We start from the raw sequence: 13806 nt of genomic DNA, 5'->3' as shown, positions 1-13806 counted from the left end.
TTCCTCCTCAAATCTGTACCTTCCCCAGTGTTCCTATCTAAGTAAATATGCTCATTTTACACCTGGTTACTTACGCTAAAAACTTTGGAATCATCTTTGCCAGCTTTTCATCCCATGTTGAAGGTATCAACAAGTGCTTTGGCTCTACTTTCAAATTATATTTAGGATCTGCTCAGATCTCTGCTCCCTCACAGGTATAGGCTGGTTAAATCCCCATCATCTCTTGCCTGGACTGTTGCAGTAGTCTAGTGACCATTCCCCCTGCCCCCTTCCACACTTCCATTTATCCTTTATACCAGCCAGATGATACTTTGAAGTATCAGTCAGATCCAGTTGCTGTTTAGTTCGAAAGTCTATAGAGGCTTCCTCTTATATCTAGAATAAAATACAAAGTCCTTATTGTGGTCCATTATCTGGGTGTCTGTCTGCCTCCCAACTCCATACCCTCTATGTCACTTGTTGCCCTCAAACCACGTGCCATTCTTGCTCTTTCTCATGTATGCTAAGCAGGGTCCTGCTCAGAGCCTTTGTATCTTACGTTCCCTCACCCTAGAGTGTTCTTCACCCAGGTATTCAGAGGGCTTACTCCCTCATTTCTTCTTCTTTTAGATGTTGCCTTGACAGAGAGGTCTTTCCCTATATTGGTATTCTCTTCCCTGACATGCTAATAATACTCATCACTACCTAACATCATGTTATATATTTGTCTGTCTTCCTTTCCTTGAACCATGGGGCAGGGACTTTGTTTTGTTCAGTGATGTATTCCTGTGATGATGTTTGGCACAGAGGAAGTCCCCAAGTTGTTGCTGAATAAATGAACGAACCCAGATACCTCAAGCTCAATGTTTAAATTAGTGTTTAACTCTTTATTCTACCATCTCCCTCTTTCTTCAGATGAAACTCTCCCTTTTTGTTGCTGTTTATTCTGCCATAATATCTCCAGACTCTGTTTTTTCCACTGCCGTATGGTTTAGTTTGGACCCTCAGCATCTTATCCTGGAACTATTATAGAGACTTCTTAACTGGTTTTCCCACCTTTAGACTGTCCTGTACATGCCACTCAAGATGTCTTTCAAACACTAATTGAACACCAACAGTGAACTTTAAGGTAAACTGTGGACTTTGGGTCATTATGATGTGTCAGTGTAGGTTCACCCTTGGTAACAAATGTACCATTCTGGTGAGTGGTGCTGATAATGGGGGCAGGCTATGCATGTGTCAGGGCAAGGGGTCTATGGGAAACCGCCATACCTTCCTATTGTATTTTAAACCCAAGACTGCTCTAAAAGAATAAATTTAAAAAAAAATTGATCCTGTCATTGTCCAATCTAAAAATCTCAGTGGTTCTTTTTTTTTTTTTTTTTTTTCTGTAAACGTCATACCTTTTATTATTATTATTATTTTTTTTTGGGGGGGGGTACACCAGGTTCAATCAACTGTTTTTATACACATATCCCCATATTCCCTCCCTTCCTTGACGCCCCCCCCTCGAGTGGTTCTTCATTGGCTGTAGTCCAGGCTCCTTAGGCTGACACGTAAGGCCTTTTGTAATGATTCTCAAGTTAACTTTCTATACTGTTCACCCCCTACTTTTACACCTTATGCTTCAGCCACAGTGAATTTATCTTGCTCAAGCACACCATACATTTTTATGCCTCTGAGTGTTTGAACATGGGTGGGAAGCCCTTTCCCTCACTTATTATGAGATTCTTCTTGACTGTCCTCTGTTTGCTACTGTGGCACCATTTCATTTGTCCATTATAGTGCTTTATAATAATATGCTGATAGAATTTGATGTGTTTGCCCACAAGGCTGGCTGTGTTGCATTCTTCTGGATGACTGGCATGGAGACCAGCATAGTTTTTGAGTTATATTGAAAGTGGTTTTAAGATATTTGGGTTCTTCAGGTTTGCCAACTTCGTGCTTTTGCAGGTAAGTGTTAAAGAGAAATAAGTGGAATCTCAAGGCAGTATGCACAGCAGGAAATAGATTTATCTTTTCTTTTAAAGGAGAAGCAATCTTCTGCAAAGTTTCTCTACTCTATGGTGCAAAAAAAGAACAAGGTGTAGCTATAAGTTTATGAGATCAGTTTAAGAAGAAAAAACTGACTTCACCCTCCTTATTCCAGCCATGTCATAAACGCTCAAAGTGGTGAGTCAGATCTGGGAATCAGTCTTAGCTCCAGGAACGCTGGAGAGTGTTTTTAACCAGACTTGTTTTTAGTTTATAGTGTTTGTACATCCATGCTCATGCCTTCAGCAGCTTTCTGGGCAGGGGACTAAATGACCCATAAGCCTGTGTTTAACTATTTACGTATCTGCTGTTTCATTGTTTCTGCCTCTTCCATGTATTAAAATAATATCCTCTGATTATTTAGCACTTATCATGTGCTAGTTTTATATTACATTATCTTTGGAAGGAATTACCAGCATTTTACAGGTAAGAAAAAGGTGGGTCAAAGCATCATTGTGAGTTACCCATGTTCAGTAAGCAGTGTTGGAGGCTGGATTCAGACCATTGCCAGCTTGCCTTCAAAGCCCCATGTTCTTTGTCTGCCATGTTGGCGCTGTGCCTGGTTTTAGACATCTTTCCCTACCCTTTTGTTTACTTGGTGAATGAGCAGAGTGAAAACTTGAGCTGTTTGTGATTAACAGCAAGATTCTAGTACGTGGACTTTGTGGAATCTTGCCTGTTCAGGGATCTGTTTCATTTGCCTCCTTGTTCTAAGCTATGTTTTAGAAAGGTGAACTGATATAATTAAGTGAAATTCCCCTGATGCTAACATTTGGTTGGCCTGTGAAAAGATTTTTATCTCATTGATTGGCACTTGTATTTTACAGTGTTTAAAAAAAAAATTTTTGTCTTGGAAAATTTTAAACACACACAAAAAGGAGAATAGTTTCATGAGCCCTTATGTACCCATTAAACACCTTCATCGGTTCTCAGCATTTTACCAGAATTATTTCATCTGTTTGCCCCTGTGGCATTGTTACACCTAACAAACTGAAAGTAAGTCCTTAAGTTATAATGGTTTTTTTGACAGGGAGGTATTTGGCATGTATTCCACTGGTAATCATGGAACAAACAGGTGACTTGCAGCTCTTGTAGCTGAGGAAATGAGGATCTTTTTTTTTTTTTTTAAACAAACATTTATTCACATCTAATGGTTGTATATATTGCAATTCACCTACTTTTTTAAAAAATTATGTTTATTTATTTATTATTTATTTGGCTGCACTGAGTCTTAGTTGCAGCACCCAGGATTTTCGTTGCTGCGTGTGGGATCTTTGTTGCAGCATGTGGGATCTTTTTTTTCAGTTGCAGCATGTGAGCTCTTAGTTGTGGGATGCAGGATCTAGTTCTCTGACCAGGGATCAAACCTAGACCCCCTGCATTGGGAGTGAGAAGTCTTAACCACTGGATCACCAGGGAAGTCCCAGGAAATGAGAATCTTTATTCCAGCCAATAAATAAGACTTGAATAAAATACTTTCTTTGATGAATTTGGTATGTGAGAAGACTAGGAGAATTGAGCCAGTGTATTTAAATCTCTTTTGAAAGCCATGTCTAAAATGTAATGTTTTGCTAATATTTTAGACTACAGTAGTTCAAGAATGAAGTACATTTTAAAAATACATGTATAAAATCATTGTCGGCATTTTCTGCTCAGGCTTGTTTTTTGTTTTTAATGGTCCTTTAGGTTACCGATCTTTTTAACATTGCTCAGATTAGTCAGTCTCTTTTTGTCAATAATCTCTTAAGGGTCTTGCTTAGAGGAACTCCAAGAAAATAATTTACACACATGTTATTGTTACTTATTACAAGTAAAGCCTTGGTATAGGAAAAATGGTAACATAAATTCAAGTTGTAAAAATTTTCTTACCCAAGCTTCTCTGACACTTCTTTTCTCCCATTACCATTTTCCTCACAGCAAATCTTAGGAATATGGCTGAGCTTCTAACGTAGCTGACTTGAATGATAGCAAGAGAGTGAATGACTATTAGATGCTTAAAATGACATATAAATAATGACTTTGTTCTATGTCAGTTGTTTATTTCCCTCCCATGGAACTTAGTCAGCTAAACTAGCTGACAAAATAGGGAAACTAGTTGGTTAACAATCTCTGGTTACCACTGGAAATGAAAACTGATACTGAGATTACTCACGTCTTCTATCCATTTATATAATCATATAATGAAAAGATTTTTGTTCAGATTAATAATTACACCAAATGTTCTAAGTTGTCTGAATTACTTAAGATGAAGTTCTATATGAACATATTTTTATATACACTAAACTTTCTTTGTTTTTTTTCCAAAATAAGGCAGTAGTGATTCTTTCAGAATCTTTATTTTGGACCCTAGCTTACCTCTTTAAAGTTTTAGAAGTATAGTAAGTGGCAGATTTTTGTGTTACAGCAGCCAGGCATGGCATTATAGTACGTTATATCCTTTTATCTCTTCAGCCACATGGAAAGAAGGTGTTGGCTTTATTCAGATTTTGCACTAGGAAACAGAGAGAGGGTCAGGAGGTTCAATGAGTAGTCTGAGAAGAAATAGCACAGCCAAATCTTGAAAGGGTGCCTGATGGCAGTGCCAGGTGATCTGTAAATGGGGGAATGAAGAAAAATAAGAAAGAAAAATCGAAGCTTCAAAGAAGTAGGAGAGAAATTAGGCTATCTTAGGGTGATATTATTTTAATGCCTGAAACTTATATTGCTTTTATACTTCATAAAGTGCTTTTGATTCTCACCGCTATCCTATGATAGCATGGCAGATATTGTACAGGTGAGAAAACTGGCGTCTGAGGAACAAGTATAGGAAAAAGGTCTTCTGATCCTCACCTAGGAGTCTAATTCTAAGTAAGTGGTGAAGGACGAGTCTAACAGAGTGGTTCTTAGCACTGGTTGCACGTCTGATTTCCTGAGTGGGTTGGGAAAATACTGGTGCCTGAACCACATCCTCAGAGATTCTCACTTGATGGATCTGAGGTGAGACTCGGTCTTTGGTATTTTTGTGATTCTGTTATGAGGTCAGGATTGAAAGACCACCCCTCTGATGGAAAGTCTGGTAGTTGAAAGGTGAAACCTGAGGGTTCTATGGTACTTTGGGCAAGATTTCTTGAATAAGAATAGATATTCACATTCTGCCTGCCTACGAATTATTGAAAATACAAATAATGTTTATAAAAGCCCACTGAAAATACAAAAAGGACAGAACAGCATGACTCCATGATCACTGTCATTATCACTGGGGAAACATCAAAGATGTAACTTTGTCTCGTTTTTAGTGCCGGTATCCAGAATAACTGTCACTGCTGTGTATGCATATAATAAAATAATATTGAAGTTTATTTCATTTCTAATTGGGTTCCTTTCATGAATCTCAGGACAATATACAAATTTAAATCAAACCTAGTGATTAAAACAGCAATAGGGGGACCTCCCTGGTGGTCCAGTGCACAAGATTCTGAGCTCTCAATGCAGTGGACCTGGGTTCAATCCCTGGTCAGAAACTAGATCCTGCATGCATGCCACAACTAAGAGCTTGCATATCGCAACCAAGAATCCACATACTGCAGCTAAAAGATCCCGCATGCTGCAATGAAGATCCCGCATGCTGCAACTGAGACACAGCCAAAATGAACAAACAAACAGAACAAAACAAAAAAAACCCAAGATGCTATTTAAAAAAACAACAACAATAGGATAAAATTGAAAATAGCAAGGATTTATATATCTTTATCCCTGGTAACCAACATAATACTTATCCACATAGGAGGTTTCTGTTAAATATTAAACAAATCAATGAACTGAACATATTCTGTGAAGTTGCATGAAATTATTATAAAACATATTAGTGTGATTTTATGACATAAATTTGGAATTAATACATAGAGCAATAAGTATTTTATAATTGTTAATACTGAACTTTCTCTCAATACCATCTGTTTTCTTTTAGGACCTATACAAATCTGCCTTCTTTTATTTTGAAGGAACATTTTACAATGATAAAAGATACCCTGAGTGCAGAGATTTGAGCAGGTATACTTTCCAAAAATCTTTCCTGTTTCTCATTGTCAAAATAGGGTTATCTCCACAAATCCTATCATTGGTCTGTTAAGAATCTTTGCCAAGGAATTATTGTTAGATTATTTTGTTTGTTTTGTGGTTAAAAAATATCTCTCAATTTTTAAAGTATTTTCAAAGTTATCTCATCTGGTTGGCCTAGGTTACAGTAAGTTAATCAGATTTTTACCGCAAGAAGAAAATTTTCTTACCAAAGACATACGTAGACCATTTCAAGATCTTTGCCAGCTATCTAGAATTATTTTTTAAATGTGTTATCTACCGTTTCAGAAATTAGAGTAAATCTTGTGTTGAGCCTTAGATACATCTGAAGAAAAGATTAAATCCTACTTAAATACTTGCTCTTCATATTTAGGTGATAGTAAATTAATCTATTTTTTTTCTGCTTGTCTAGTGTATATTATTTGCCCTAGGTGAGTGGATATGTAGATATGATTGCTTATGTATATAACATGAAAAATCTATGTCTGACATCATGCTGTCTACATAAAAGTATTACCATACTTTTATTATTGGTGTCCTGGCAAATAGAGTATATATGCATATTTTTTCTGAGTATTTATGTAAACTCTTTCATTATAGCCATTTGTGTCTATATTCTAAGGCAGCAGTTTTCAGACTTGGTCTCCGCACTCCTTTATACTATAAATAATTGACTCCAAAGAGCTTTTGTTTGTGGGTTATAGCTGTAAATATTCACTATATTAGAAAATGAAACTAAGAAATTTTTTAAATATTAACTAATTCAAATTACAGATACCATTAATAACATTTTTGTGAAAAATAATTTTCCAGACAAAATAGTGAGAAGAACATTGTTACACATTTTCAGTTCAATCTGAAGTGATAACACACATCACATAGCCTCCAGAAAACTGGTGTTTGTGAGAGAATAAGAGTTGAAAAGGGCGGATGGCATTTTAGGATTACCTTGAAGATAATCTTGACCTCACAAACCTTTATGGGAGTCTCAGGGCCTTACTTTGAGAACTGCTGCTCTAATGGATACAGGAAAATTCAGAGCTCCTTCCTACTTGCAACATGTGTCAACCACTCTGATTTTCACCTCAAGATGGTAGCTGTCCAGTCAATTGGGTGAGCCCACTTTTGTGAAATATGCAGTTGCAAACCCCTTGGAACAATGATACATCCTTGTCTTTTCCTCCTCAGAACCATCATTGAGTGGTCAGAGTCCCATGATAGAGGCTATGGAAAGTTTCAGACTGCTAAGATGGAAGATTTCACCTTCAATGACTTGTATATTAAACTAGGTTTTCCTTACTTATACTGTCACCAGGGAGACTGTGAACATGTTGTTGTCATTACTGACATAAGGTAAGTAGTAGCACTCAGAACATTTTGTTATTTGTCCTGTTCTCCTTTATTTCACAATATAAAAGCATAGGTAGTTTTGTTTGTTTGAAGGAACAGAATGATGGGAAAGGGAAATCCCAGAATGATGGCTGTAGAGCATACCTAGAGAACAGCTTAGTCCAGAGACTGCAGCAGGACAGGGGACTCAGGAATCATGTCCTGAGACTGCTAGACCTCTTGTCGGTGTGTAGCCCATGTGGAAAGCACATTTACCATTCTTTCAGCAAATATGGAACTGAATTAGTGACAGGTACACTGAAACCTAAGTAAATGCAAACGTGAGAGAATTAGTAGCTGGAAAACAAAAGTGTTATACAGTAAAATGAACCTGTTGTAGGGGGATGTTTTAATTCATTTGTCATAATTTAAACATTAAATATTTAACCAAAGTTTAGTAGTTTTATAGAAGGATGTTGAGCTAAATTAAAAAGAGGCAGTTAAAAGAATGGAAAACAGTTGCCTCTAGGGAAGAATTGCTGAAGCAAGAGCCAGGAGAGCTCATAAACCTCATAGATTTATATGACTTAAAATTATATGTTTATTTCTTTGATAAAGTGTTCTCTGAGTTTTATATAAGCTGTTCTGCTTGCTTTTCACTCAGATGGAGGAGGGTGGGGGGTGTGCCTCAGAATAAGCAGAAGACAGAAGACCACTTTTTTCTGGTGATGTCAGTTTCCTAACATTTCTTACAGGGTAGGCATATTGCTGTGCAGTGTCATTCCTTAAATTCAGGGCAACTTGGAAAAACAGTTTACACTTATTAAGCATTTGCAATATAGCACTTCCCGGGAGTTTTTTTTTTAATGTAATTGACTATAAATGATTTTTATCTTACAGGAGGATTTAATCATTCAGTGCCATTCCGTAGTTTAATAGTTGATAAACTACTAAGTTTATTAATCATTTTCTGATGGTAAAGTTAAAATATCGCTACCCTTTCTTACTAAAAAACATCAAATTTTATAATTATCGGGCACCTTTATAATACTGTTGTGCATTCCATTCATTTTTCAGATGAAGAATCTGGGGTCCAGCATGGTTAAGGGATTTATCCAAATCCACTAAGCTGATTAGTGGCATAGTGGGAAACTGACTCTCACTTAAAATTGCTTAATTCTGACACCTAAAACTAAAGTCCTACCAATTCACATTACACCAAAAGCCAGATTTGGATTTTAATGAGAGCTCTTTTAATAAAAAGCCTTGTTTGTAACACAAAACCACTTAATCTAGGTAAAATAGCACTGAGTACACTTGCCCAAACTGTGTTCCATAAAACAGCAATAAGTGCTAAACAAAGCAGGATTCTCTGAAGAAATACATTCAAGAAATGCTGTCTACAATATTTCCCTCTTACAGTCATAGTGTTTATGGCCTTAAAGGGATTTGGGAAGTTTCATAGAGTAAAAGTGTTTTGTGGAACACAATAAATTGAAAAATATACCTACTATGTTCTTAATCTTTATGTAAAGACATATTTCATTACAGATCACAAAAATTTGCACTACAACATCTTCCATTTATTTTTTCATGTACAAAAGGCTTGTGCATCATGATGACTGTCTCGATAGGACACTTTATCCCCTTCTTATCAAGAAGCATTGGCTCTGGACCAGAAAATGTTTTGTTTGTAAAATGTACACAGCTAGGTAAGTGATTCTACTTTTTTTCCTTGAGAAGTACTTTAGATTTTTGGTATTTCAGTTTTTTTCTCTTCTGAGTTGAGGACTTACATTCTGGAGTATAAATAATATAAAGGGTTTTATCTGGTAGGAAAGCACTACAAACCATAGTACAAATCAGTTTAGTAGGTTAGAGCCATGTTTTAAAAAACAAGGAATTATGTATAATGGAAGCCCAGGGATTAAGTCAGACTTTGGTTGATAATTTATGCTTGATGATGTCATCAAGGAGCCATATTCTTTCTGCCTCTTGTCAGCAGTTTGCAAAACTGGCTTCATTCATAGCTTCTTGATGATAAAAACAACACTGCATCTCGTTTTTAATGAGGTCAAAATATGGTTTTATAAAATTTTATGATTTTGCAGTGTTTAGATTGTTTAACTGTGGATCAGAGTCAAAAAGCCGTTTAGACGAAAGGGAAGAATTTAGTGTCATCAGTTTGTTCTGGGTTCCCCACCACAATATGCTTTTCTAAATGATCAGTAGGAAAACATGATAAATCAGTTATCAGATCAAAATGGAAATCAGGGGATGTCAAAACATTCCATAAGATGCAGAATTCAGACAGACTGAAAAATAATCATTTTCACTTAAAGTGACAACTCAGGTCAAAAAGCAAAATCTCAGTTGAATAGTGTTGTCCATATTCCCATTTGTATATACTCTGTGTAACATTTTATCCTAAATTCTAAGTTAAAAAGCTGGAGTTTTCAAGTTAATCAGTGCTATTTTACCAGTTAGGAAGATTAATTAGGCAAGAAGTTTATCAAGTCTGTAGCATCTAATATTATGGATTTTCAAGATGGCCTATTAGAAAAAAATGATTGTGTTCATATTAACAGTTTTTGAAGGATAGGTATGTTATGGCAAGTGTATGCTGCTTTCAAGTATGGATCTATATTCTTTTCTACTTACCTTTAAGGAGTAGTCTTTCAGAGAAAAGTTGTCCTTTTGCCTTGTAGATGTTGGTAGCAAGATGTCTGTACTTATGTATCTATGTATACAAAATTATATAAAGGTTTATAATGTATAAATAAGCTAGAATAAGGCAATAGTGGGAATGTCACGTTTACATATTACTACAGGTCATAACTACTACAGCAGATTAAAGAATGAAATAGTTGATTGTAATGCTGTACATCTTTTTTAACTACAGATGGGTGACGAACAATGACAGTTTTGCACCAGAGGACCCATGTTTCTTTTGTGATGTTTGCTTCCGAATGCTCCACTATGATTCAGAAGGCAACAAACTGGGGGAATTCCTCGCTTATCCTTATGTTGATCCTGGAACCTTTAATTAATATCAAAAAGTGTACCCTTGTGAAATAACTGTCCCCTTGGATGGTTACTTTACTTCCAAGAAATGTTCCAAGGAACGGGATCCACCTGAAACAATCAAAGTTACCAGCCCTGCAAAAAAAGTTCAAATCACAGGTCTTATTAAGCAACTTGAATGTATATAAATGTTTTGAAATATATTAAATTATTTTAGTATTTATATCCAAGTATAGTTTTTATTCAGTGCTTTTGTCCATTTTTAAGTGAGCTGTCTCATTGAGTTGTAGGAGTGCTTTTGTATCCTGAATACAAATCCTTTGTCAGATACTATTCTGATTTCCTCCCAGTCTGTAGTTTGCCTATTCACTGTGTCCATCTATCATTAGCAAAATTCTCAATGATACATCAAGTGATGGAAGTGTTCTGAAAATTCTTTGAAGAATGTGAGAGCTACACCTTGTACCATGAGGCTTCCAAGGTAAAGATCCTTCAAATATCTGTAATAAAAATGAGGGAGGGGCTTCCTAGGTGGGGCAGAGGTTAAGAATCAGCCTGCTAATGCAGAGGACATGGGTTCGATCCCTGCTCCAGGAGGATCCCACATGCCACGGAGCAACTAAGCCCGTGTGCCAAAAAAAAAAAGAAAAAAAAATGAGGGCGAAGTTAAGAATAAAAGTTGGTTATTTAATAAATACAATATTAAGAATAACTATTGTGTAATTTAATCTTTTACTGAGCTCTTTTGTAATGTTAGGCTTTGTTTTGGTAGAAACTAAGCATACTGAAATCTTCAAGACTCACTACATGAATAATGAATGTACAAAGATCTTGAGTATACACTCATACCTTCACAGAAATAACAAATTGAAGCTTCATTTCTTGACCACAAGTTCTTGGAATCACAAATGCTAGTAATTAAATGTTTAAAATGTATGTCACTTTAATATTTTTATGATTTAAAAAAATATATTTTATCTAATGTGGCCACTAAATGAACATGGGAAATCATGGATTCCTAGCTCTGGATCACTATTCTTAGGCAGTAATACCAAGCATTCTCTGTGCAAATAGGAAACAACTGTTTTTCTATCTCAGCTCTTCATTCTTCTGATACCCTTGTTATGATATAATCTAGTTATCCTATTCTCATTTTGGGCCAAAGGGCAGCTTTGATAAATTCAGAGAAAATTGTAGCTATCTATATTGAAATGTTTTCTGGAAATCTTTTTTGGTGGAAAATTTAATTCTGTTTAATACTTTTAGGAATGCTGGAAAAGTATTAAACAAAATTAAATGTTTAAACATTTTATATGTGTTGTACTTAAATTCCACGTTCTCTCTTCTAGGTTATATTTAAATTCAGCTGAATCCCACTTTCCCTGGATGGCTAAGAACAGACACTTATCATATAAATCAAAAACTGATGAAGCCTGTAAGACTGTGTTTAAAAGGTTGACAATGAAATGTTTTATGGACTTAGATGCCACATAAGTCAATTAAGTGGATCGGTACGTAGAAAACAAAGCACCTGTTTCTAGCGGTGTTCACATTCACTGATGCAGTCACTACACCAGAACGTCAGCATAAAGAACTCAGAGGTCCCTCCATGGCTGGCTGGCTGTTATTACCTAAATGTTTACTTTTATGTTTCCAATGATGCTCAGTTTGAACAGATTGAAAATCCTGCTGGAAAACCAAAGATTTATCTAATTCCTTAAAGTTCCACAGGTAAAAATGAATTTTTGCTTCCTTTATTTTTCAACTGCATTCCTTACATTAGTATACAAGGGTCTGTTTACTTTTTTCATCATTTCATAGTCGCAAAACAGCGAATTCCAGAAAGTGGATTGTCATAAAGCAGCATTAACCTATACATGGTACCAATCAAAGAAGGAAGACTGTCAGTTAAAACATTACTGCTATTGAAATTCTTATTTTGTTCTTTACTGAGATTATTATTCTGCTGGTTCTTAAGGTTAACTTCTTCACCAAATTTACAAAGGCTCAGCTACCTTTCTGTTATCATTTTCTGGTGAGATCTGGAACAAAGGCCAACCATACTACTCTCAGAACTTGCCAGTGTATTGCACATCAGTTATACAGGTCTCCCCACTAAATTCAAGTCAAAAGAAACTCCTAACTTTGAAGTAGGCATAAAAGATGTCTTGAATTAAACACATGACTGTTAAACTACATATAACATTTTATCTAATGAAGGCAAATATGAAAATGTCATGAACTTATTAATCAACATCCTCTGTAGTTAGAAATTAATCAGATTTTGATTTACTAGTGGATGGACATGCACAAAATCATTATCTAGAAACAAAATACCTGTTTTAGGCTTCAGTATCCTTTTAGGATAATTTGACCTTTCTCCCAATCAAATTTTTATCCTCTCTAAGGTTGGAGAATTATACAGCATAAACATGTAAACACACTTTGGCCTATATAGCGGCTTCTCCATTTCTTAATATGTAATTATGGGTTTGCTATTTCCAATAGATCCTTTCTCTGGCCAGTGGGACAAAATAAGTTGTGTTAGTGAAGCCCTCACAGAGCCCAGTAAAAGCCTTTGCTCTTGTACAGGATTAGATGGCAGACCTCATCTTGACCTGACGTCTTTAACAAGGTAAGTCTGTGTGGGTACACTACAATCAACGTATCAGCAAAAACTGGATAAAATCTGTCATCCTATTTGAAATCACAGGATATAATAGCAAATATAAAGCTTAATAAGGTACTCCAGTCAAGCTGTTTACACATGAAGTCCCATTCAGTTTCTCCAGTTTAGATGATACATCTGAAATTCCCCCAGAGCAGCTGAAAAAACAGGCAACAGTCAATTCTGCTGGGTCATGCATAACTTACTCTTCATAATTTACTCTTTTAAACGTTATCTGATGGTTAAAAAAAATCAGCACAAAATAGATGTTGCTTATACATAAAATATATATATATATGTATATATATGCTTGGGTTGGGGCTAGCTATCTCATTTAAAGTTTCTCTTACTGACTTGTCCAGCTATGGAGTTTTGACCAAATACAAATTTAAATTGAGCCAATGCTCCCGAAAATTAATAATTGTTTATATGACTTTTTTTTTTAAGAGTTCTGAGAATGGTAATCATCTGTGAATCAATCTATGACAAAATTTTTCTTGAAATGAGAGTACAGAGAAGGCAACTGTGTTTTAACAATACATAAATCAACTGGCTAGAGCAAGGTTAACCCATAAAAGCAGACATAAATTATCACATATATCTCTATATATACTATATATAAAAATTACTATATATTTCTCCAGAATTTGAATAGTCTGTGGTTTCTTGGTAAAACAATATAGATCTGTTGGGTCACCAAAAAAAAAAAGGAAGGG

The 13806-nt window shown here is 35.6% G+C and overlaps 2 protein-coding genes across 4 annotated transcripts in view; one reads left to right on the top strand and one right to left on the bottom strand.

Annotated features, from left to right (window-relative positions):
* The window catches only part of SNAPC3 (small nuclear RNA activating complex polypeptide 3), a 33805-nt gene extending 23158 nt beyond the window's left edge, over positions 1-10647 (top strand). For both annotated transcript variants that reach the window (XM_057720422.1, XM_057720423.1), the window contains exons 6-9: positions 5960-6042; positions 7258-7422; positions 9003-9110; positions 10301-10647. In XM_057720422.1, the coding sequence (XP_057576405.1) occupies positions 5960-6042; positions 7258-7422; positions 9003-9110; positions 10301-10448 (504 nt within the window). In that variant the 3' untranslated portion in view covers positions 10449-10647. The remainder of the gene's footprint in view (positions 1-5959; positions 6043-7257; positions 7423-9002; positions 9111-10300) is intronic.
* Positions 7537-13806, bottom strand: part of PSIP1 (PC4 and SRSF1 interacting protein 1) — a 44363-nt gene continuing 38093 nt past the window's right edge. For both annotated transcript variants that reach the window (XM_057720415.1, XM_057720416.1), the window contains exons 16-17: positions 10060-10138; positions 7537-7723 (exon numbers count right to left, since the gene is read on the bottom strand). In XM_057720415.1, coding sequence (XP_057576398.1) covers positions 7682-7723; positions 10060-10138 — 121 coding nt within the window. In that variant the 3' untranslated portion in view covers positions 7537-7681. The remainder of the gene's footprint in view (positions 7724-10059; positions 10139-13806) is intronic.

Source organism: Hippopotamus amphibius, chromosome 2 (genome assembly GCF_030028045.1).
Source record: "Hippopotamus amphibius kiboko isolate mHipAmp2 chromosome 2, mHipAmp2.hap2, whole genome shotgun sequence".
NCBI classification, from domain to species: Eukaryota; Metazoa; Chordata; class Mammalia; order Artiodactyla; family Hippopotamidae; genus Hippopotamus; species Hippopotamus amphibius.
The sequence above is the reverse complement of the archived record's forward strand: the minus strand, read 5'-3'. Positions and strand labels throughout refer to the sequence as shown.